Raw genomic sequence first — 25,379 nt, 5'->3', positions numbered from 1 at the left:
AGAATCAAAGGAGGTTTTTGTTTATCAGTCCCTTTTCTGCTGCCTCCTGGTTTAACCTCACCTGCTTCACATTGATAATTTCACCAGTCAAAAGGCAGGCTGGTTTTAGGTTTAGGAGTTGGGAAGCAAAACTCTGGGCTTGGGGCAGTGATGGAGGACACCAGCCCCAGCTCCTTTAGCAGGAAGATTGGCTGTGAAAAGGGCACCGTGGGGAAGGGGGGCTAGCGCTTGAGTAGTCCTTTTTGGCTTCATAACTATATAGGCTTGAAAGTTAGAACTTAAAAGGGTTTTAGGTTTTATAAGAATCTTCTCTTGAGAAAAATACGAGGTTTTATTTAGGATACTGCAGAGACCAAAGCAAAATTGTGAGGTAGATAAAATTTATTGTTGGTTTCTTCCCCACGTTTTGTCAACATCTGTCCTCATTCTTGCGTTCACTTGACAAGTGTCTGCTGTGTGCCAGGCACCATGTTGTTTCTGCAGATGGTGGTGGTCAGTAAAAGCAGACACAGTATTTGCTCACCCGAAGCTTACAGACTCTTGTGATGGCTCTACAAACGTTTTTTGAACATAACCTACAGTAAAAAAATATTTTTATATTCTGACGTACATGTGAGTGTGTGTGTGTGCGCACACATATGTACACACACACACCCTGAAAAATAGTTTCATGAAAGAAAACTTACCCTTACCCGTACATTTTGATATTTTCTATTCTATTCTATGAAAAAATAATTCTGGTTGTAGAGGCAGTTTTTTAAAAAATTCTTTTAAATCTTTATTTATTTTTGAGAGACAGAGAGAGTGCAAGTAGGGGAGGAACAGACAGAGAGGGAGACACAGAATCTGAATCAGGGTTCAGGCTCTGAGCTGTTGGCATTCTAGGGTTTGTTCCTGCTGTTTCATCTCTTTGGGCATTAGGATTTCTCATGCTGGATCTTCCATGAGACACAGCTTTCTCCTCTACTAGTTAAACTTACCTGGTTGGACTCATATTATTCCAGGATCTTCTAGCCTTCGAGCTAAACTTCTGAACTATTTCTAAGCTGTTTTTAATCTAAACTATTCTAAACTACTTTTTAAGTTTTTTGTTAAAATTTTTAAATATTTATTTTAGACACACACACACACACACACACACACACCACAAGTGGGAGAGGGGCAGAGAGAGGGAGACACAGAATCCGAAGCAGGCTCCAGCTGTCAGCACAGAGCTCGACGTGGGGCTTGAACCCATGAACTGCAAGATCATGACCTGAGCCAAGGTGAGACACTTAACTGACTAAGCCACCAGGCACCACTACTTTTTAAGTTTTTAATGGGTTCCATTGGATTAATGGGTTACCGTTCCAGAACATTTGCATTTAAAGAGAGTCTTCTGAGAGTTAGAATTTCACTGAAACTTAGTATATGAAATAGAACTGTAGTGATTCAGCTGGCCAGTTGGTGATTTTGAGCAGACAAATCTTTTTTTTGTTTTTTTAATGTTTATTTATTTTTGAGACAGAGAGAGCATGAGCGGGGGAGGGGCGGAGAGAGAGAGAGAGACACAGAATCTGAGGCAGGCTCCAGGCTCAGAGCCATCAGCACAGAGCCCGACGTGGGGCTCGAACTCGTCAACTGCGAGATCATGACCTGAGCCAAAGCCGGACACTCAACCGACTGAGACACCCAGGTGCCCCCTGGGCAGAGACGTCTTTTAACATCTCTGAAATTCTACCATACACAGGCTCTTGCCCACCCATACTAAATCTAATGGTGCTTATCATAGACACATTTAAAGAATTTTGCATTTTAGAAAGATCTTTGCTACCATTTCTTTCCTTTTTTTGTTAGTGTCATGAACTTAACATTTTCCTCCTATTCTCCCTAAACACTCTTTGGTGCTGAGGAAAGTCAAATATTAGTAATTACTTGGGTATATTTACTAGTCTCTGTTAGAAGTAGAGAAAAAAATAGATATTGGTAGAAATTAATAAGAGAACAAATACAAAATAAGTAGAATTAAGTATATATAAGCCATATCATTTTCATATTAACATTTTAAATTTCATTAAGTATTCAGTTACTCAGATTTCTAATTATATCATAAACGTTTCTGTTTTCAATGTGATATTGTTAAGTCTTTAGTTTGTGTGTGTGTGTGAGTGTGTGTGTGTCTCACATCATACCACAGAAATGCATCAGCAAAATTCAGGCTATTCATATATATGCAACATATGTAATGCATGTATAATGTTACATACATACATATATAAACCGATTTGTCTGGTAGGATTTCCTACAACCTGGATCTTGCTGATGCATCCCTGTGGTATAGTGTGAGAGTCTTCCAACTTTGTCTTTTTCAAGATTGTTTTGGCTATTCTATGGCTTTTGCATTTCCATATAAATTTTATTTATTTATTTATTTATTTATTTATTTATTTATTTATTTATTTATGAGAGAATGCAAACATGAGTGGGGGAGGGACAAATGGAGAGGTAGAGAGAGAATCTTAAGCAGGCTCCATGCTCAGAGTGGAGCTGGATGCGGGGCTCAATCTCACAAACTGAGTCACTAAGGCGCCCTGTTATTTTCTTCTTCAAAAAATAATAGTCATCCCAATGAGTGTGAAGTGGTATCTCATCGTGCATTTCTCAAATGATTAGTGATATTGAGCATCTTTTCATTGTAGGTTTCTTTTGTATTTGAAAGTATGCTGCTTTTCCTAGTTTGCTGAGAGATTTGATCATAAACGTGTGTTGAGTTTTTTTCAAGTGTGATGATTATATGGTTTTTATATGTTAAATTTTATTTTGGCAGGGGGTTAAGTTACTTACATGCCAGCTCAATTTATTTGAAGGTGTTTTTAATTGAAATTTTTATTAAGATAATTAATAAATTTACATATACTAGTAAGAAGTAATAATGGAGGTATCTGTGTACATGTTACTCATTTCTCCCCAAAGGTAACATTGTACAAAGACTACAGTATAAATATCACAAACAGAATGACATTGATACAATTCACTGATCTCATTCAAATTTCTTGTTTTACTTGTACTCATTTATGTATGTGTGTATTTAGTTCTATATAATTTATCACCTGGTGGTTCATGTATCCACCACCACAGTCAAGGGACTACACATTCTGTCACCGCAAGAGTCCCTTGTATTGCTCATAATTTTATAACCATACCTAGTCACCCATTGTTTCTAAGTCCTGGAAACCACGAATCTGTTCTCCATTCCTAAGATTCTGACATTTCAAAAATGTTACATAAATGGCATAGTATGTAACCTCATGAGATTGGCCTTTTTTTTTTTTTTCTTTCTCAGCGTAATTCTTTGGACATTCATTCAAGTCGTATGAGTTCAGTATCTCTGGAAATTGTTCATCTTACAGTTCCCTGGTGGCCATTCTTTGCCTCACATCGTAGAGGATCACCCTACACATGAGCAGCTAGTATTCAGCCAAAGACTCAAGAATACCCTCATGTTGATTTCTGGAGCTCTTTCATAGCTTCCTTTTCCCTGGCACTTTGCCTTGCGAATTTCACCTCTGTGGGACTCCTAATTCTGATCTCTCTCAACCCATCTCAGCCAGTCGTGGGTGTTTTGCTTGGATTCCTCCGTTCTGTTCAGCAGTCTGGAGGGTGCCTCCAAGCCAAAAGCTGGAGTGATCTAGGGCTCATCTTGTTTTTTCCTTCCGTCATGGATCAGAGTCTTGTACTGTTATTTTCCAGTGTCTGAAAACATTAGTTTCATGTATCTCATCCCGTTTTCTAGTTGTTTACATTGGGATGGCAAGTCTGGAACCAGTTACTCTCACATAGTCTCTCAAATGTTTTCATTTTCTTGGTACACATTGCCAAGCTTTTCTTGCTCCAAGGTGATACAAATGTTCACACATATTATCTGCTGGGTCTTTCATATTTGTTAGCACCTTGGATTCATCTGGAAATAATTTTGGTGTGAAATGTGATGGTAGAGATCTAGTTTTATTTTTTGCAAATGGTTGAGCATTTGTCTTTAGCAATTACTGTTTTTTTTTCATATACATTCTTATATATACTCAGATCTGCTTAATTGGTTTAGTTGATTTTTTAAAAAATTCAGTACCACTCAAATATAATTTCTCTAATTTCATAATATATTTGTATTATGTAGTTTCTCTTCTTCCTGTCTTTGCCCTCCCATCTCTATTACTTGCTACTTATCTTGTTTCAGAACATTTTTGACATTTTTTTAAAAGAAATTAACTGCTCAGCAGAATTTTTAAAAATGTGGGTGTTTTGTTTTACTCAAATGTTAAGTGCTTTATTTTTTTCTAATTAATCATGGGTCTTAGATATCATGCCATATCAGAACATATAGATTTACCTCATTCATTTTACTGGGTATAATATTTTATTATATGAACATTTCACAATTCACTTAACCAGTTTCCTGTTGATAGGCATTTGTTTATTTTTTATTTATTTTTTTTTACCAAGAGATTGACTTTAGGATCATGTTGTCAAGTTATTCCTAAATTGATTTTTTTAAATGTTTATTTATTTTTGAGAGAGAGAGAGAGAGAGAGGGAGGGAGGAAGGCAGGGAGAACACGAGCAGGGGAGGAGCAGAGACAGAGGGAGACACAATCAATAGCAGGCTCCAGGCTCTGAGTTGTCAGCACAGAGCCCGATGCAGGGCTTGAACTCACAAACCGTGGGATCATGATCTGAGCTGAAGCCGGACGCTCATCTGACTGGGCAACCAGGCGCCCCCCTAAGTTGAGTTTGATTGGGATTTGACTGAGCTTTGAAGTAATTTAGGGGAAAAAAATCTCCTTATACTATTGATTTTGGTTCTGAGTATTTTTTAAAAAAAAATTTTTTTTTTCAACGTTTATTTATTTTTGGGACAGAGAGAGACAGAGCATGAACGGGGGAGGGTCAGAGAGAGAGGGAGACACAGAATCGGAAACAGGCTCCAGGCTCCAAGCCATCAGCCCAGAGCCTGACGCGGGGCTCGAACTCACAGACCGCGAGATCGTGACCTGGCTGAAGTCGGATGCTTAACCGACTGCGCCACCCAGGCGCCCCTGTTCTGAGTATTTTTAAATACTTATCTTTTGATGGATACTGCCAAACTGACTTCCAGAAAGCATTTTTTTGTTTATTTTAATTTTATTTATTTATTGTGTATGTGAGAGAGAGAGAGAGAGAGAGAACGAACACGTACAAGCGGGGAACGGGCAGAGAGAGGGAAAGAGAGAATCCCAGGCAGGCTCTGCACTGTCAGCGCAGAGCCCAACGTGGGGCTCGAGCTCATCAACTGTGAGATCATGACCCGAGCCGAAACCTAGAGTCTTAACCGACTGAGTCACCCAGGCGCCCCCAGGAGGGCTGGTTTTATACTACCACCAGAAGTGTATCGGAGTGCTTGTTTTCCTACATCGTCACCAATATAAAAATGTTGTATAATTGGTGTTTTAATTTGTATTCCTTTTTATTTCTGGTAGAATTAAACTTTTAAAAATATGTTTAAAGCTATGTATTTATATTTTTTGTGTGATTTGAATACTCATATTTTTTTTTTGCTCATTGATCATCTGTTTTTTTCTTTCCCCTCTTGAGTCTGTACTGTTTAGTACTCCTTCAGTTGTAGCGGGCAAAAAAAAGGCAGTTGAGTTAGCTGAACCAGAGGAGGAATTTAAAGGTTGGTTTAATTATTCGGTTGAATAATTAATTAATTAATAATAATTATTAAGTTGAATGAATTAAGTTGATTGAACTGAGGGTAGATCTATATTTACTATCTTAAATAATGTGTTAGGGATCTCTCTCCCTTTCCCTCCATTTCCCTTTTCCTTCATCTTTTTTGTCCTGCTTTCCTTTTTGGCTTCATTCTTGTTCACAGGTTTGTCATTGGATTCATTGTTGGTCACAATTTTTTGCAGTTATAGAAAAGATTTCTGGAATTTTCTAGGTTGCTCTTTCAGAAAGAAAAGAGATGATGGTCATTCTCAGAACCTATATTCACTGCCCCTGGATAACACTGACCTAACCTAGGTACATGCCGATTGCAGGGCCAACCACAGTGTATATGATAACGGGGTATTTTTGATTGGCCCATCCTGTGATTAATACCCTCATAGAATCATGCTAAGTAGAGAAGTTTGCAGAAGGAAGAGATTTAGGACAGACCACAAAACAGAACAAAACAAAATACACAATTCCATTGTAGTTTTTAAGAGCTTTTTATATTTTAAAGATATGTAAGGTCAATCTTTAAAGTTTCATGAAGGCTGGGATTTTTGTCCGTTTTGTTTACTACTAGATCCTGAGGCACGATAGGGCCTCACACATGGTGTTCAGTAACAATATATTGATTGTGTAAATAAAGATATTAATTTTATTTATAGTGATTTTAATATTCAGAAGGTTGAAGTTCATGTAGCCTAATTTATCATTTTTTTCTTTTTGATTTTTTTTTTGCTTTTATTTCCAGAAACGTTTTATATGATGGTGTTGTTAAGTCTGTTTTTTAAAGTGTTAGCACAAAGATTGCATTCAAATATATATTATTCACATTTTTGGTTAGATAATTCATGACTTTTTTTCTGGATCTACAAGTATACTGTGCTTCATGCAGCAGAGTTTGAAACTTTATTTTTTGCATAAATGTAATGATTTAAAATCTGCCACTTACTGTATCAAGAAATGTTAGACTGAATGGTTTTACAAAAAATTATTTTTAAATCTAATTGATCTCTTTATTAGTGACCAAATGTGTTTGGTGAATTGTACTTTCATATACAAAAAACTTTCTGGTAATTCCAGTGGCATAGGTTCAAAGTCATGTGAAGTGGAGGAAAGCCAAATAGATTTAAGGCTCAGATTTTACATCCTCAGCTGCCTATCAATACGCGTAGCTCCTGCAAAGAGAGGATGGGCACTGTGGTAGAGTGGTGGTGGAGAAAGTGGTGAGGGTGAGAGAGAGCACCAGCCTGGCCTGGCTGGGCCTGCTTAGGAATGCTGGGTCTGAACCCAGCTCTAGTGCCACCAGTGTCCCCAGAGCTCTGGACTTCCTGTGAGGGAATAAGACTTTCTGTGCATACTTTGTTGAATGTGATTCTTTGATTACTAAAGCAATCGCAGTGATTAAAAATTTTGGTGTGTTGAGGGGCGCCTGGGTGGCTCAGTTGGTTAAGCATCCGACTTCTTCGGCTCAGGTCATGATCTCGTGGTTCGTGGGTTTGAGCCCCGTGTTGGGCTCTGTGCTGACAGCTCAGAGCCTGGAGCCTGTTTCAGATTCTGTGTCTCTCTCTCTCTGTGACCCTCCCCTGTTCATGCTCTGTCTCTCTCTGTCTCAAAAATAAATAAACGTTAAAAAAAAATTAAAAAAATTTCGGAGGGGAAGGAAAAAAAAAAAAGAGGTTAGAGTGGGAGAGAGCCAAAGCATAAGAGACTCTTAAAACTGAGAACAACTCTTAAGAGACTCTTAAAAACTGAGAACAAACTGAGGGTTGATGGGGGGTGGGAGGGAGGGGAGGGTGGGTGATGGGTATTGAGGAGGGCACCTTTTGGGATGAGCACTGGGTGTTGTATGGAAACCAATTTGACAATAAATTTCATATATTAAAAAAAATAAAGAATGAAATAAAAAAAAAATTTCGGTGTGTTGAATATTAGGTAATTAAATTATAAGGGTTAACTATATTAGAATTTCTTCAAGTAGGCCTCATTTTGAAAGACTTAGGTGCTGAGCTTTTTAAGAAAGTGTTACATTTTACGAACACTTTCTTAAAAAGCTGAAACAAAACAAACAAAGGGGGAAAAAAAGACAAACGGAGAAAGAGACTCTTAACTATGGAGAACCTGATGGTTACCAGGGCAGAAGTGGTGGAGGGATGTGTGAAATGAACTAGGTGATGGGGATTAAGGAGTGTGCTTGTCATGATGAGTTCCAGGTGATGTATAAAATTGTTGAATCACTGTATTGTATACCTGAAACTAATTTAACTCTGTGTGTTTACTGGAATTAAAATAAAAAACTTAAAGAGAACATAATATCAACATTTATAAAGGAAATCCTGTAGGATATGCAAGAAGAAATAAAGATAAACCTACAGAAAAAGTGTTCTATTGGCAATTCTCCAGCTCTAACATACATGTATTATTTATTTTCAGAATTTATGTTAGATACTAACCTTTTCTTTTTTTTTAATTTTTAATTTTCAAATTTCCCATAGTGCCTAAGACCACTCCTCATGCGTATGGCCCAATAAAGCCATAAATATTTATTTAATTGATAAAGTTATTTTATTCATATTGGTGTCTTTTGGAAGAGAAACTGAACGATGAATAATCTGCAAATCTTACCAGTTTATTTACATAATTCTCTGGGAGAAATAGCCCCTGTAATGTTAACTAGATGTCATATTTCCTAATAACAGGATTTTAACAGAAAAGAGCAATGTCAACATTTTATTTTTAGCTGGTTTAACATAAAAAATAAACACTCCTTTCTAAAAAAGTAACATAGTCTTAAGCTTTCCAGTAGAAGAGTGTGGTTTCATTATTCCAAAGCTAATGAACAATCATTACAGCAATCAGTACATACTGTTTAATAGTTTTTTTTTTTTTTTTTTAAGGTACAGGGAAAACAATGGTGATGGACATGTTTTATGCTTATGTGGAAATGAAGAGGAAGAAACGGGTTCATTTTCATGGTTTCATGCTAGATGTTCATGAAAGTAAGTTAAATGATCTAAAAGAAGGGGTTTTTAAGTGGACAAACACTACAAAATACTTTTCTTCATCTTTTAACATTCTTAATCTTTTAATCTTTTAAAATATTAGATTTTGCTTAAAGTAAGGTTTTATTTGGTTTCATTTGTTTTGTGCTATATTGAAATGATTTGTAGTGTATTTAGAGTTGATCCTAAAGACAGATTCAAAATCAGTACTTCCCAATAAGAGAAGAGAGGTTACTATATGAAGGTCAGGTATTTTCTCCTTCTACTAAAGGTCAATAAGAAATGTTAAAAACTCACTTATTTGGAGAAGTTGTTCTTGATTAGGTCCTTTCCTCTGTGTTACCTTAGCATGTAGGCATTCATGTACTTGTAGGCATGCTTTATTGTTTGTCAACGTTCCTTTTTAAAAAATTTTTTATTTTTATTTTTTGAGAGCGAGCTCTGTGTGTGAGGGAGTGTGTGCAAGTGGGGGAGGAGCTGAGGGAGAAGGAGGAGGGTATTTTAAGCAGACTCCGTGCTCAACAGGGAGCCTCAGTTGGGGCTCGATTTCACAGTCCTGAGACTATGACCTGAGCCAAAATGAAGAATCAGACGCTCAACCAACTGTGCCACTCAGGCGCCCTGCTTTGTTGGTGTTCTTAAGTTATGTCATTTTGCATTACTTGTCTACCAGCTATACTAACCTCACCAGGGCGGGAACATTGTATTTTTCTTCTAATACTTTCAGCATTTAGTACACATATAATGAGTGAAGTGGGACTGGCTAGAGACCAGGAAGCATCCTGATTATGTATGCTAGACGTAGGGCAGGATCACCTCCTCTGCCTCCATCTCTGAAATCCTCAGCAGTAAGACTGATCTGTTGATCCATCTAGTTACCATCTTGTCATCTAGCCTATCATTTGTCATCTCTGAAGTGATTGAAAAGAGGGGGGATGGAATGACTACAAAGTGTCCTTACAGCCATGGGAATGCATTAATATGTGAACAACTTATTTTGAGGTAGAGAAAGTGCAACCAATTTTCAATAATCACATTTGATTTTATGTGGCATTTACACGTAATTTTTATGTTTACGCTAAGATTTCATTTAGAGATTTAAAAGATATGTTATAGTTGTCTAAAATGGACTATTAATACAATATTTGATTTGTGTTTAATTTTATCCATTAAAGGAATACACCGCCTTAAACAGAGTTTGCCAAAAAGGAAACCGGGATTCATGGCTAAATCATATGATCCGATAGCTCCCATAGCTGAAGAAATCAGCGAAGAGGCATGTCTCTTATGTTTTGATGAGTTTCAGGTAAGGTAGAGATATTTCATAGATGTAGAATGATATGCTGAATGATATGTGAAGATTTAAATTCTGTTCCTGATTTTATCATTGTTTTATAAATTGATTTGACACATTACCACTTATTTTACTGTCTGATCCAGGAGTCAGCAAACTATGGCTTGCAAAGGGAAAATCTTGCCCATCTGCTTTTGTATGGCCAGTGAGAAAAGAATGATTTTTATATTTTTAAAGAGTCTTTTCAAAAAGAAAAAGAAAATGCAACAAAGGCCATATGTGGCTTGCAAAACCTAAAACATTTACTACTCAGTCTTTTATAGGAAAAGTTTGCCTTCCCCTATATTACAGTCAGTGGATTTACATTTCCCCTATACCACAATGGAGATAATGTTGATTACACAATAATGTCTAAAGATACTTGAAGTTTTTTAAAATGTTTATTTTTATTTTGAGAGAGAGTGTGCACACACAAGCAAGCATGAGAGGGGGAGGGGGAGAGAATTAGAGAATCCCAAGCAGGCTGTGTGCTGTCAGTACAGAGCTGGACTTGGGGACTCGATCTTATGAACTGTGAGATCATGAACTGAGCTGAAATCAAGAGTCAGACGCTCAGCCAACTGAGCCACCCAGGCACCCCTGAAGTTTTTTTGAAAGCATTATATAAAAAAACAAATGATTCACTCATCTCATTTAGACTTTACAACTTATTTGTGATAAAGGGAGGGAGTTCGCCCTCATTGAACTTCTAAAGTTTCTTCTAGTTTTAGGATTCTCTGAAATAGTACGTTTAAGTTGGTAATATGTTACTTTCTGATCTTTATTTCCTATGAGAGCAAATATGGCATGCCAGCAAATACCGTATCTTACGTTTTTCTGTGTCCCAGAGTTTAACAACAACAACAACAACAACAGATACTCTAGTTAAGAATTATTTCCTCATTTCACTGCTTTCTTTAGTAGGTCTGAAATGCAGTAGTTGATTTTTCTATAATGCTTATCAGAAGAGCAATTGGTTATTGGAATAAAAATAGAAAAACCATAAGTACTGAATATAAACTTAAAAATAGGGCATCACTGGGGTGCCTGGGTGGCTTAGTCAGTTAAGCATCTGACTTCAGCTCAGGTCGTGATCTCAAGGTTGATGAGTTCAAGACCCACATCAGGCTCTCTGCTGTCAGCACAAAAGCCTGCTTTGGATCCTCTATCCCTCTCTCTCTCTGTCCCTTCCCTGCTTGTTCTCTCTGTCTCAAGAATAAATTTTTTTTTTTTTAACGTTTATTTATTTTTGAAACAGAAAGAGACAGAGCATGAACGGGGGAGGGGCAGAGAGAGAGGGAGACACAGAACCGGAAGCAGGCTCCAGGCTCTGAGCCATCAGCCCAGAGCCCGACGCGGGGCTCGAACTCACAGACCGCGAGATCGTGACCTGAGCTGAAGTCGGGCGCTTAACCGACTGAGCCACCCAGGCGCCCCAAGAATAAATAAACTTAAAAAAAAAAGTTTCACTCCCAAAGCTTTTGAATAATATTTCTGGAGCTGAGTGCAGAAATTCCCATGTCTGATTGCGTAAAATAAAGGCCCAGAGAACTTTCAAGGGTAGGAAGCTAACACTTTGTGCCTACTCTGAGGTGGGCCCTGGTGAGTCACACATTTTATTTAAGCCTCACAACATATTTGTGATGAAGGGAGGGAGCTGTCCTAGTTGAATTGTAAAGTTTCTTAAGAGTTTTAGGATTCTCTGAAATGATGCATTTAAATTGGTAGTGAGTTATTTCTTGTTCTTCTGTGTTTAAAAACCTGGGTTGGTGGGAAGATAAGAGGCCAGGATGCCTTTATTCCAAATGAGGCATGAGAAGTCTCCTTTAGTAGCTTGATACACTTAATCTAAGAGCAGTCTTGATTTATGAGAGAAGAGAAAGAAGAATTTTTGCCAGGAATGGTGTTACACTGAGCCATCTAAGGGGGAGGAATCTTTATTTCATTTTCCCTTCAGTCTATTAAGATACCCTGGCGTTCACTTTGTGTACTGTACAGCTACAAAGGTCTTCAGAAGAAAGGCTGATGGGCAAGAAATGTTTACTTACTACTCTGAAGAAGAGTACTAAGTACACCAATGTGTTGCAGAAAGAAAAGGGCCTCATTTAGTTTTGTTTTTTTTTTAAATTAATTTATTTTGAAAGAGAGCATGCGTGTGAGCTGGGAAGAGGCAGAGACAGAGAGAGAGAGAGGGAGGGAGGGAGAGAGAAAATCTCAAGCAGGCTCCGAGCTGTCAATGCAGAGCCAGAGGTAGGGCTCTATCTCACGAACTGTGAGATCATGACCTGAGCCTAAACCAAGAGTCGGAAGCTCAACCGACTGAGCCACCCAGGTACCCCTAGTTCTAAAAGTAGCACCAAGTTGACAGTTATGCTGTCTTCAATAACAGAAGTCAGCAATCAATCAGGGAAGGCCATTTCTCTTGTTCCCTCATTATGAGTCTCTTAACTACAGTTTCCCTAAATAAAATTGAGTTGGCACAGTTAAATTAAAAAAAAAATTATATGTTTATTTATTTATTTTGAGAGAGACAGCATGAGCGGGGGGGGGGGGGGAAGGGAGAGAGAGTGAGAAAGAGAGAGAGAGAGAGAGAGAGAGAGAGAGAGACCCAAGCAGTCGCTGTGCTGGCGTGGGGCTCAAACTCATGAAACTGTGAGATCATACATGTCCTGACCCGAAACCAAGAGCTGGACACTCAACCAGCTGAGCCACCCAGGCACCTCTGAAGTTAAAAATTTTAAAAAGGGTACTAACACCTAACCTTTGTAAAATGATTCACGGTTTACAAATTTTTCTTATATGCTTCATTTAATTCTATAAAATAGTTATGATATTCATTATGTAGATGAGGATATAGAGGCATCAGAATTTCCTTGGTATCGTATGAAAATCATTACCCTTAACTTAAAATGTGTAAATTTTAAAACTTTCAGAGAAAAGATTGGCTTGTTTCTGTGACATTATGACCATTGACAAGACTATTTAAGAAGCTAAGGAAGTAATGAAAATTTGGTTGTGCAAAGGAGATCCTGAGAAGATTAATAGCAAGCAGGGCCAAATTACCCATGAGGTGCAGGAGGCACAGTACTTAGGGTCCATGATACTTTTAGGACCCCATGAAAATATTTTAATTTCTTTTAAAATTTGAAGAAAAAGTGAATGTATCATCATGAATTCAGCCTGTATCTGTCTGTATCTGTATATATTTTACACCAACATAGTCATAAAATACAATTATGTATATAAACACACATATTTTCAAATGTATTTTCTAATTGAGGAAGGGGCTTATGAAGGTAAAACCAGGAAAGTCATAATGTTGCCCTGATAGTGAGGTGATAACAGAAACCTGTCTGGTTGCACAGGGCATTCTCCATTGAGTTCCAATTTCGGAAGGTTGATGCTTGGCTGGGAAGAAGGAAACAAAAGCAACTGTCAGGATACTTATGTTCCAAATGAGTGAGTCTTGCAAGAGAAAGGCAGGCAGTAAAAATGATTTTTTAAGTTAAGTATTAAGGAGATCAAGGGGGATACAGGCCCCTTGGCTGTAAAATGTTACTTGTCAACAAAGAGAGAGTGGATGTGATGGAACTGTCATCACCTGCCCTGACCAGAGTTGGTTTGATGTTCATTCATTTGTTTACTCATCCATCCCTGTTGCCTTAAATAAAGAACCTTATCCCATACTATAAGACCCTATCTGACCCACAGTCAAATGGACCATGTCTGGACATCTGATCTCTGAGTAGCCTACACGGTTGTCAACAATATTGCACTTTTTGGTGTGCCCTGGGGATTGAGCCAATCATATACCCCATCTCATGTCTTTCAAGTAAAATGCAGTTTTACTGCACAGTAATGAAACAAGGGCAGTTCCTGCACAGTAATGAAACAGGAACAAAGAGACCTAGGAAATAACTGAATCCCATTAGGGGGAAGACTACAAGGCTGCTCCCTGGACAGCCGCTGAGCTCTCCAGAGCTACCTATGCTCTGAAACCAATCTTTAGCTCCGGTTCCCAGTAGGTGCTAACAGTGCTGTTCCCATCCTGGTGTCTTATTTATTTATTTATTTCTGAGAGAGAGAGAGAGAGAGAGAGAGAGAGAGAGAGAGAGTGAGCCAGAGAGAGAGAGAGAGAGAGAGAGAGAGAGAGAGAGAGAGAGAGCAAGCATGCACATGTGCAAGCAGGGGGGAGTGGTAGAGGGAGAGGGAGAGAGAGAGTCTTAAGCAGTCTCCACGCTCAGCAAGGAACCCATGCAGAGCTCTGTCTCACAACTGTGAGATCCTGACCTGAGCTGAAATCGAGAGTTGGACGCTTAACTGACTGAGCCACCCAGCTGCGCTCCATGCATCCTGGAGTCTTAATAAACCCCTTTTCTTTATCTGAATCTCCTGTCCCTGTTTCTTGCAAGCAGTCTCGATGAGGATGGAACTCCTGTTTTGCTCTTATCTGCCTTAGTGGTAGGGATTTCCCTGTGGTCTGTAAAAGCTAGCATAAATAGGAGTACTGTGAGGAAATGTCACCTTCCTTCATATAAAATCCAGTACCTCCAGTGGAAGGAGAATTACCTGATGAACTAAAGACAAAAGATCCCAGAGATGAGGTATCTCTTAGGATGCTTTTGACTGCAGGTAACAGAAAACCCAATTTAAAAAGGCTTAAACTCTAAGTGGGGGTTCCGAGGGGAGGGATGGAATACAATAAGATAGTGTCATTCCTTTTATTCAAGCCTGCCTCCTTCCTCTCTGATCTTATCTCCTATACTTTCAGCCTTGCTCATTGCTCCCTACTATTTCCATCCCTATTGTTTTCATAGATTGGGGAACCATAGCTAATAGATATGGGTGTTAAACCAAATGCTTCTTTCCTGTCAGGGCTCTGAAGAAAATTTGCTCAGAGATGGTAAAACAAGACTGAATACCAAATTGATTGCCTTTGTTTAATCCCAAATGCTACTAGAATGAAGCATTCTGGTATGTCAGAGTTGACAACATGAAAGACTCTCTGCTTTTAAGAAAGTTGGGCTGCATGTCTTAGGATGAAACATGTTAGTAGTTTTGCTCTTTTATTTCCTCTACAATTCCAGACTTGAGCCCTGGAGTCTGTATGCAAGACCCTGTATGCAAGAAAAGGCCAATATCTGCATATACCCACTGTTGAGAAGAACCAGGAAAGCAAGAGTATAAGGGCAAGAATATGTCCCTTAAGAGCAGAGATGATCACTGAGCAGTACCTGGATCTCCTAGTTTTAATATCTGGACTGTGTTCCACTGGTCTTAGAGAAGCTCCTCCAGCACACCAAAACTGGATTATTTCTAGTCCAAATCTCTCCTTGTCTCTCATTCCAAAATTCAAGAGGATAAAGGGATACCTCCAAAATATTGCTGCAGCAGCATTCCGATCCCCAACATCCACACAATTTAGAACAAATAAGCAGAGCCTTTGCACTGAACTTTCTGCCTGGGACGGTCTCTCCTGGATACCCCTAAGAGTCTCTCACTTCTTCAGATCTTTGCTCAGTTACCTCCTTAACAAGACCTATTCCTACAAAATTGCAATTTGCCATTAATCAGTGTCCCTTACTATCCTTTAAAGAAATTTTTTTTAACGTTTATTTATTCTTGAGAGAGGGTGAGAGAGAGAGAGAGACAGAGACAGAGTGTGAGTGGGAGGAGCAGAGAGAGAGAGAGAGAGGGAGACACAGAATCCAAAGCAGGCTCCAGGCTGTGAGCTGTCAGCACAGACATGGGCTGGAACTCAGGAACCATGAGATCATGACCTGAGCCGAAGTTGTATGCTTAACTGATTGAGCCACCCAGGCACCCTAAAACCATTCTTTAAAAAAATAACATATCATCTTCTGGTAGATAATATATTACTTATTATGTTTACTATTTATATAATTCCTCCATAACAATGTAAACTTGAAGGCAGGAATCTTTGTGTGTTTTTTTGAATGTTTATTTATTTATTTTGAGAGAGATTGAGAGAGTGAGAGAGGGGTGGAGAGAGGGAGAGAGAGAATCCCAAGCAGGTCCTCCACTGTGAGTGCAGAGCCCAATGCGGGGCTCAATGCCGAGAACCGTGAGCTCATGACCTGAGCCAAAATCAAGAGTCAGTCGCTTAACTGACTGAGCCACCCAGACACCCAGGAATCTGTTTTTAATTGACGTATCTCAAATGTCTAGAACAGTGTTTGAGGATGAATGAATGAATAATAGTGAGTGAATGAATGAATGAATGAATAAATCTAGTACCAAATGATAAATATTGAGCTAGTCTCCCAAGTCCCACTTCTCTTATGTATATTAACTACCCACAATTTTTCCTGTCAACATTCTGAATTATCTTAACTTTTTTGTCTAATTTAATAGATGAAAAGTGGCATCTCATTGTTTTAATATTTATTCCTTTAAGTAATAATATAGTTGGATTTTTCCTAAGTTTATTTACTACTTAAAATTCATCTTTTATGAACGGAGACAATGCCATTTATTGGAATGCTTACATTCCATCTATTATGTGTATTCTGTAATAACATTAGTTTTTGTTTGTTGAGTACTGTGGGGCTATGTTCTTAACTACTGTACTATGCTAAGTATCATTCTATAGCTAAAATTCTATACAGCTACATATAAATAATATGCAATTATACTAGCATATATACCATACATAGATAATACAGCTGACATTTCTTGAGGATTTACTCTAAGGATCATAACAATTTTGCAAGGTAGGTATTGTTACTACCTTCATTATATTGATGAGGAAATTAAGGGTCAGAGAAGTTAAGTAACTTGTCCAAGGTCACACAGCTGGTAACTCAGTTTGAATTCATCATTGGTGCTCTGATTCATTAGTAGTAACAGCTACGTTATATGTTCTCTTTGGTATATGATGTCTTGTGTTATATATTTAAATACATAGATCTAGAGCTGAGTTGACTTTTAGTAGATATTTTAATGACAGAACCTAAAAATTATCCTTAAGCCTATTAAGTCTAGTATAATACATTGCTGATTTTCTAGAAAAGAATTTTTTGGCCCTTTTTTCTTAACAGCCATATGTCTACAATCATCACATCACTTTTAAAATCGAATCCTACTAGTAGTCTTGATTTTTAACTAGTTATTATTGGCCTTTTGGTAGTGTTAATATAATATTTATTTTACTAGGGAGCTGGACGGGAATTATTGCTGCTTAAAATCAAGAATACATGTGCTCTTGAATTTGAGGAATTTAAAAATTATGTTTTGGTAGCATTCAGATTACATTTCCAGAATATATTCTTCATCAGCTTGGTCATTTTAACTAAGTATAGCATTTCAGTTTTGCCTGTAGTATCAAATATACTATTCTTGTTTTGTTTGAGAAATTTGGCTAGGTAGGTTGTTTTTATGTGTTTTAGTTGCTAAAATAAAAGAACAGCTTTTCCTCAGAGTTTTCTGTAGGGTCTTCACTGTATTGACTTTGAATGATTATGTTTCTTATTACATCATTTATGAATCTGAAGGTATACAATACTGAAGGAAACTGATTTAAAAAAAAATGTTATTTCTTTCTGTCCCTTTCAGGGACACTGGATGGATGTTTTACTAATATGGTCTTAAAAACAAACAAACAAAAAAAAAAAGAATTCTGATGAGCAGAATATCATGCAAAATTCTCCTCTGTAAGCTATCAATATCATTTAAAAAATAGTTTTGACCGTTTTTGTAAAACAGAAAAGCTATTAAAAACTGCTAATAAAAAATAGGTGCTTATTTTTGTGCTAATACTAATTACTGATAATGCATGCTTATGTTTGTCACTCATTACATGGCACTGTACCAATCAGTGGGTGACTGAGACTCGAGCACTTACATATGTAAATTAACCATTAGATTTTCCTTTTTTCCTTTTTTACTTAAGTGAGTCATAATGGAAAGCAACTCTAGGTCATAAAAAATCTTTTCTCTTTAATGCTAATGAAATGTCTCCCCTCTCTGTATTAGCAGACTACCCTTATTGGTAATCTGTAGCCTTCTCTTTTGTTCCTGGTGGTAATGAAATGCTGGGTGCTAAAAAAGCCCGCTCTCCAAGAATGTGTGGCCAATTGTCTTCTGTTCACTTATACTGTAAAATTACTGTTCCCCAGCAAAGCTGAACAAGTGCGGGGACAAGATCAAAAGAGTATACATTGGCACCCGGCTACACCAAGTGACTCCTGCTTTATTAATTAGCCATAGCTTCTCCAAGTTAATTTACTCTGATAGAGCAAAAACATTTCGTAATACAAAAACAACAAATGATAATTCAACCACGAGTCTTTAATAGTTTGCTTTCTTCAACTTCCAATTTAAATCTTTGCAGTATGTTATAAGCTAAATGTCTCTTCACTTTTCTGAACCTTAGCGCACAAAAGCTGTTTTTAATTTTTTTCAACAACATTAGTGAGATAGTCGAAGGACAATTTTTATTTTCTAAAATTGGTAACTTTTAATTGATATCATTCTTTTTAAAAGTCAGTGTATTGGGAATCTAATTTAAAAGTGCCACTTGCTTCTGAAATTTGCAAGCTTGTTTGTTCTCTCATCAGAAATGCCACTGGTGTTTAAGCATTTGAAAGGGGCCTTCTCTGTGAGTATTTTTGCGGAAGCAAAATTTGACAGTGAACCTAAGCTCCAAATTTAATAATATCACTTTCTTCTTAAATAATTAAATACTACTTTTCATTTTAGTCACCACTTTGTAAGTTCCTGAAGTCTTTTTAATTTAAGGAGTCTCCAGTAGTTTTTTAGCTAATGTTTTAAAGTTAGAGCTTGAGACAGCAAAAAAAGATCTGTGGGCACAGCCCCATTTTCTGGTTTGTTTTTGTTTTTGTTCAGGTGGGAAGGAAATAATGTAACGTTTGTGTAAGATAATCACCTGAAAAGAGAAAAGAGATGGAGCCCTGTGTAGCCCAGGTGGTTGTTGTCAGTTAGTTGGTAACTTTCAGTATTTTGATCTAATTTGAAAGAATTCCCCCAGTTTCTATGCTCTAACATGGTTTTAAAAAAAGAATGTGATATTTATTGTGTGATTTATTTTGTGAATATAAAACAAATTTTATTATCTAAAATGCCATTAAAGAAAGATCAAAATAGCTTTACTTAAGAAGTATCTAAAACCCATTTTATTATATTTATAAGGGAAGGTAACAATGATTAATATCTACCTTCACTGTACATTTGTTTTTGAACTCAACTGCCTTCCCTCCTTAATTTCTGTATTTCTTAGTGATTTTAAAAAGCTTTTTAAAAAGTTATTAAGCTTACTTGTTAATTGTGGATTTTAAAAAATAATTTTAGAAAAGGTAGCTCTATGTATCTCTAACTTAGGTGGAAGAGTTTTATCTATATTATGCATTTCTGCTTTTGTCAGAAGGAATTTTTTAAAGCCCTGTATTAACCATTCTTGTAAGGTTTTTATTTTTTTCCTTTTTAATAGAAGGAATATTTGTGTTTGCGAAGGTTAGCAGAGGCTGGCTGTGCTGGAAGTGACTGCAGTGCCTTTTGATTATTCATGGACAGTAATAGAAGGCACTTAAAAAGAACAATGAAATTGCTTATTTTTGTGATGGGCCATCTGTTGAATTGTTTTGTGCAACAATTGCACAATAGTATCTATGTCATATCATTCTATTTTCAACAGCAGCTGATTATGTCTCACTGGCTATTTGTCCTTATTTCTAAAGTCCCATGACCATTTAAAGTCACCTTTTCAGGGACCTTTGCCAGAAAGGTATTAGAAATCTCAATCAGCTGTTTATTATTCCTTTTTTTCTTTTTTCTTTCTCTCTCTCTTCTTCTTTTTTTTTTTTTTTTTTTTTTTGGTGGGAAGGGGGCGGTGGATGGGGTCTGTGATGGGAGCAGGAGGAGAGATTTGGTCATGTTAGCTCTAATTAATTAGACTTCCTAAATGTTTAGGACAATTATCTATGCTTTCCACCTGTAGTTTATAAAAGAAGTTAACACAGAACCATTTGATAATTTGGGTAGAAATGATAGGCTTGCAAAAAAGAGTCAAGTTTAAAAGACTACTATACACTCTTTTATGGTTTTAATTATCTGCTCTTTTCTTCATGGTGATAATTAGAATTTTTCTCTTGGAATTCACTTCCATCCTTAAAAAAAAAAAAAAAAAGAAGATGAGCCATTAGCAAATTTGTTAGAGCAGAAGTGAGTATAAAATAAAACAAATGTGTTGTTGTCCATAGGTCACTGACATTGCTGATGCCATGATTCTGAAACAGCTTTTTGAAAATCTGTTCAAAAATGGGGTCGTCGTTGTGGCAACATCCAACAGGCCACCGGAAGGTAAAAACAAACATTGTGCTAGTCTCATCCAATTAGGTGGAAAATAACAAGCTTTGAAAAATCCATAATTTTATACTCATTTTATTGTGTTAATAGAATCTGATGACTTTGCTTATCATTCATCTTATGACAGACAATCTAAAAAATCAGTTGGTATTTGTGTCTGAAAAATGTTTATATTCTTTGTAAGTTAAACCCATGTCATCCCCTGTATTTGATGCACTTGCTGTTTTTCTCTGAGTATTAGATATATCATATATTTGTATCAAAAAATGATGCCGGGAGGTGCCTGGGTGGGTCAGTCAGTTAAGCATCCCATGCTTAGACCCTTGATTTTGGCTCAGGTCATGATCTCACAGTTTTGAGCCCCATGTCGGGCACAAGCCCCCATGTGGAACCTGCTTGCGATTCTCTCTCTCCCTCTTTTTGTGCACTCTCTATCTCTTTCTCTCAAAAATAAATAAATAAACATTAAGGAAAAAAAATGATGCCTGCAGGAAGGCTAGGTTTGAGGACCCAGAGGGGGCCTTGCAGGACCAGCCAAGAGGATCCTTGACTTTACGCAGGGTAGAAATCAAATACAAAACACCAGAAAGTGAGAACAGGGTTTACTGAAGATACAGAGGGAGCAGATGCAGATGGAGCATCTGGGAGACTTGGGAAGGAAAGGAGCATGAGTCTTGTCTTGGTTCAGGGCTTGGGGGTTTAATTAAGGGTTGTGGTCTGCTGTATGTGTCCTTTCAGGCATCCAAGAACTGGTTAGAACAAAGATAAGGGCCCAGGTGTTAGTACGTGGAGCCAGCAGGCCTTGGCATTGAGATGTCTAGTGCTGGTGGTCTGGAATATTCATATGACAGCTTCATTGGTCATTCTCACCTGGTCCTTCCTTAGATGTAATCTCTACTGAAGAAATCATTAACTAACTCCCTGCCCCTTACAAGGAGGAATTACAGCTGTCTGCATTCTGTGGACTGTATAAAGTGGGGTGTGGGTCCTAGAAAGAACAGAAGCAGGAAAAGGAGCAAAAAGCAGATTTTTATGGAGTTCTTCAGTTTCTCTGTTTCAAAAATACAAGGCTTTCTAATTGCTTTTTAGGAGCTGTAAAAGAAGCTCAATGAAATGAAAGAGAAAACTCCTAATTGAGTCTTAGAAAAAGAGTTGAATCTCGCTTGCATAAGTAGTTTCTAATACTTAATTTTATTCCTAAAAAACCACTTGTGGCTTATTTGAACATTATTTAAGGATTAAAATACAAGTAATATCTAGATAAAAACAAGTTTAAAATGTTTTATCTTTCCATGATGTGGTCAGTTGAAGGCCAGAGGAACAAAAACCAATATTTAATGCCTTCTTTAAAAAAATATTTTTTTTAATGTTTATTTACTTTTGAGAGATAGAGACAGAGTGTGAGCAGGCAAGGGGCAGAGAGAGAGGGAGACACAGAATCTGAAGCAGGCTCCAGGCTCTGAGCTGTCAGCACAGAGCCCGATGTGGGGCTTGAACTCACGAACCACAAGATCATGACCTGAGCTGAAGTCAGAAGCTCAACTGACTGAGCCATCCAGGAGCCCCTAATGCATTCTTAATGTTAACATCTTTCTACCCTGGAATGCTCTACCACCTGGAATTCCCTGCATGGCTAATTCCTTACCTTTTTCAGGTCTTTACTCAAAAGTTATTTTGCCAAAGAACTGTAGACTTATCTTTCTATTTGAATCTACAACCCATCCCTTTTTTTCTTACCTTGCTTCTCCTTTCCTCCTTTATTTTCTTCCTTGTGGTTTATTGTCTATCCTCTTCCAGGATGCAAAGGGTTCATGAAGGCAGTGACTTTTATCTCTTCTGTTCATGGGTATATACTGAACAACCAAAACAGTGCCTAGCTGATCTCAATAGTCTTAGAGTGAATGTTGAATGAATGCATGTTTTTAAAGGTTATCCCTGGCTGCAATACTGAGAATGGATTGTGGGGATGAGATTTCAAAGTTGGAAGTAAGGAGACCGTTGATGATATCATTGCTGCAATCCTGAGGGGAGATAATGGAGCAGTGAGGGTGGTGAGAGTAGTCAGAGTTTGGATATATTTTGTAAGCAGAGCCAAGAGGATTTACTAATGGGATGAATATATGGTATTAAAAAAAGAGAAAGGGATAAAGAATGACTCAAAGGTTTTGGCTTGAGCAATTAAAAGGATGAAGTTGATGTTTCCTGAGACGGAGAGGACTATAGGAGAAGCAGATTTGGGTAGGGAGGGGAAAGTACTGAGGCAGATGCATATCAGAGTTTGGATTTTAATGGAAAAGTTTAGATTGGAGATGAAAGTTTGGGAGTTCATTGGTCCTAAAGGAAGCTGGTCAGAGCAGCCAGTGAGGTAAGAGGAGAACCAACAGAGTATCAAGTGAAGAAAAGGAAAATGGTACAAAAGGATGGATGGCCACTTTTGTTAAATGCTGCTAGGAGGTGAAGGGGAGGTTGAGAATTGACCATTGGAATTAGTAACATGGAGTTTATTGGTGGATCTGAAAAGAGCAATGTAATAGTGATAGTGTGAGTTTTTTCCTTAATAAGCCATGTCATGTAGATGACTTATATTGAGTTTATAATCTGTTGTTACCTAGATCTTACTTTGTGAGCTGCTGTCAAGCTAGGTGTCTCTCATTCTGTGTTTGTGTAGTTGATTTCTTTTTTCTTCCTATTACATTTCAGCTTATTAGTCTGTCTGCATTGTTCTATTTTATGATTTATGTTTGATTATATTTGATTTATGTTTGTATCTTTTTGAAGTGTGGTTCTAACAGATTAGTTTTAGCTATCCCTACTAACTGTGACGTTTATAAAATGGTAATCATGCTGCTATATCTTCAGCCATTCATTAATTAAAACGTAACCAAGTTTAGACCCTCATAGCATACCATTAGAGGCCTTATTTTAGGGAGACATCAGTTAATTAATACTATTAAATCCAGTTATTCAAACAACTGTAGTTATACCTCATCTATTATATTCTAAGAGAATTATGAATGATTCAGATGCATTTATTAAAATATCTATAATACTGTTATAGATAGCATTCTTTTTTTTTTAATTTAAAAAAAAATTTTTTTTTTTAACGTTTATTTATTTTTGAGACAGAGAGAGACAGAGCATGAGCGGGGGAGGGTCAGAGAGAGAGAGGGAGACACAGAATCTGAAACAGGCTCCGGGCTCTGAGCTGTCAGCACAGAGCCCGACGCAGGGCTTGAACTCACAGACAGCGAGATCATGACCTGAGCCGAAGTCGGCCGCCTAACCAACTGAGCCACCCAGGTACCCCTTAATTTTTTTTTTTTTAATGTTTACTTATTTTAGAGAGAGACAGAGACAGAATGTGAGTGGGTTAGGGGCAGAGAGAGAGGGAGACACAGAATCTGAAGCAGGCTCCAGGCTCTGAGCTGTCAACACAGAGTCCGGTGTGGGGCTTGAACTCATGAGCTGTGGGATCATGACCTGAGCTGAAGTCAGACACTCAACCAACAGAGCCACCCAGGCACCCCAGCATTCTTGTGATTTACTAGGGTGATAACGCTATGAGACACAGCAGTGAGTGTTTTCATATTAGATCATCTGTGAAGACTCTCCTTTAGCTGACTGGTGACTTAACTGTGTCATCAGTATTGCCTGTAAACATTCAGTGACAAGCTATAAATAGCAAGGTGGTAGAACAAGCTTGGAACACTGCCCCTGCCACCAGCACCAGTAAAGACTGCCGAAAGGATGATTGCAGTTTGCTGCTCAGTTGGCAGTGATAAACTGAGGAAGGACAGCCACAGGGAAAGGTTAAGGAGCATTCTGGAACTCAAAGCTTTGTAGGAGTGAGCAAAGTTAGAGGCCCACCAAGGTAGCATACAGAAATCCAAAGTGGAACCACTTTTCCAGAGAAGACTGAAAGTTCAAGATGTGGAATTACAAAAATTGGGCATTAGCCTCAAACGTAAAGCCTTTTCTAAATATGATCCATTGAAGGGACACTGTCATACACTGTTTTTTGTTTTTTGGGTTTTTTTGCCATGGCAGACAATCATCATAAATGGCTTAATATTTTATTTTAAAGAAGATGACATATACGTATGTACCAGAAAATATAAAAGTATAGGACAAAGAATAAATAGGTCACTGGTTGCCAGAGGCTACAGTGGGAAGGTGTTTGACTGCAAAGGGGCAACATAAGATAATTTTTTTGGGTGTTTTGTATCCTGGTAATGGTTGTAGTTACTTGTATTCAAACTAATAGAACTGTAGATGAAAAAAGTTAATTAAGATTAAAAACAAATCACATGGGTAAGAAATGGCAGAAAAGAGGTTAGAACCTAGGTTTTGTGACTCTTTACACATTATCCTCTATCATTTCTCCTTGTTGGTCATCACTGATCTTTGTCTACCCTGTCCTAGATAAAGTGTGTCCTCTTTTCCAACCATCAAAATGCATTCAACTTTTTCTTTAGGTCACAGCTTTTCATCTAGAGCCTCCAGATAGGTTGTTATTATTATTATTATTATTTTTTTAAATAGCATCTACTTATTCTTCGAGTGTTATAAGAGGTGGGGGAAGAATCTTCTTATCAGAGGGTTGAGGCAAAGCCCAATGGCTGGAGAGAGAATGACCTGTTTGAGGAATTGGAAGGTAGCCAGTGTGGCTGGAGTACAGTGAAGGAAGGAAAGTAGGATGCAGTGAAGTACATATAACATGAATCTGGAGAAGTGACAGACCTTATAAAATAAAAATAAGGATTTTGGATTTTATTCTAAGAGAAATGGGAAGACATTGGAGTACTTTCAGTAGGGATTGACAAGAACAGAGTTGGACTATCACTGGGTATAGTGTGGAGAATGGGTTGTGGAGTGGAGTGCAGTGATGCGGTGGACTCAGTGAAGACATGTTAGGAGGCTCTTGCAGCACACTGGATAAGAAATGGTGTTAGTTTGGCATAAGGCAGTTAT

General features: G+C 37.7%; 1 protein-coding gene across 2 annotated transcripts in view; it reads left to right on the top strand.

Moving 5' to 3' along the window:
• Window positions 1–25,379, top strand: part of AFG1L (AFG1 like ATPase) — a 198,730-nt gene that overhangs the window by 58,409 nt on the left and 114,942 nt on the right. For both annotated transcript variants that reach the window (XR_008298422.1, XM_015084822.3), the window contains exons 5-7: window positions 8,627–8,728; window positions 9,907–10,037; window positions 20,303–20,402. Coding sequence is in view for 1 of the 2 variants with exons in the window: in XM_015084822.3 (XP_014940308.3) it covers window positions 8,627–8,728; window positions 9,907–10,037; window positions 20,303–20,402 (333 nt within the window). In the remaining variant the exon portion in view is untranslated. The remainder of the gene's footprint in view (window positions 1–8,626; window positions 8,729–9,906; window positions 10,038–20,302; window positions 20,403–25,379) is intronic.

Source organism: Acinonyx jubatus, chromosome B2 (assembly GCF_027475565.1).
Source record: "Acinonyx jubatus isolate Ajub_Pintada_27869175 chromosome B2, VMU_Ajub_asm_v1.0, whole genome shotgun sequence".
In the NCBI taxonomy this organism is placed as follows: Eukaryota; Metazoa; Chordata; class Mammalia; order Carnivora; family Felidae; genus Acinonyx; species Acinonyx jubatus.
Note: the sequence above shows the minus strand (reverse complement) of the source record. Positions and strands in the feature narration are given on the sequence as shown.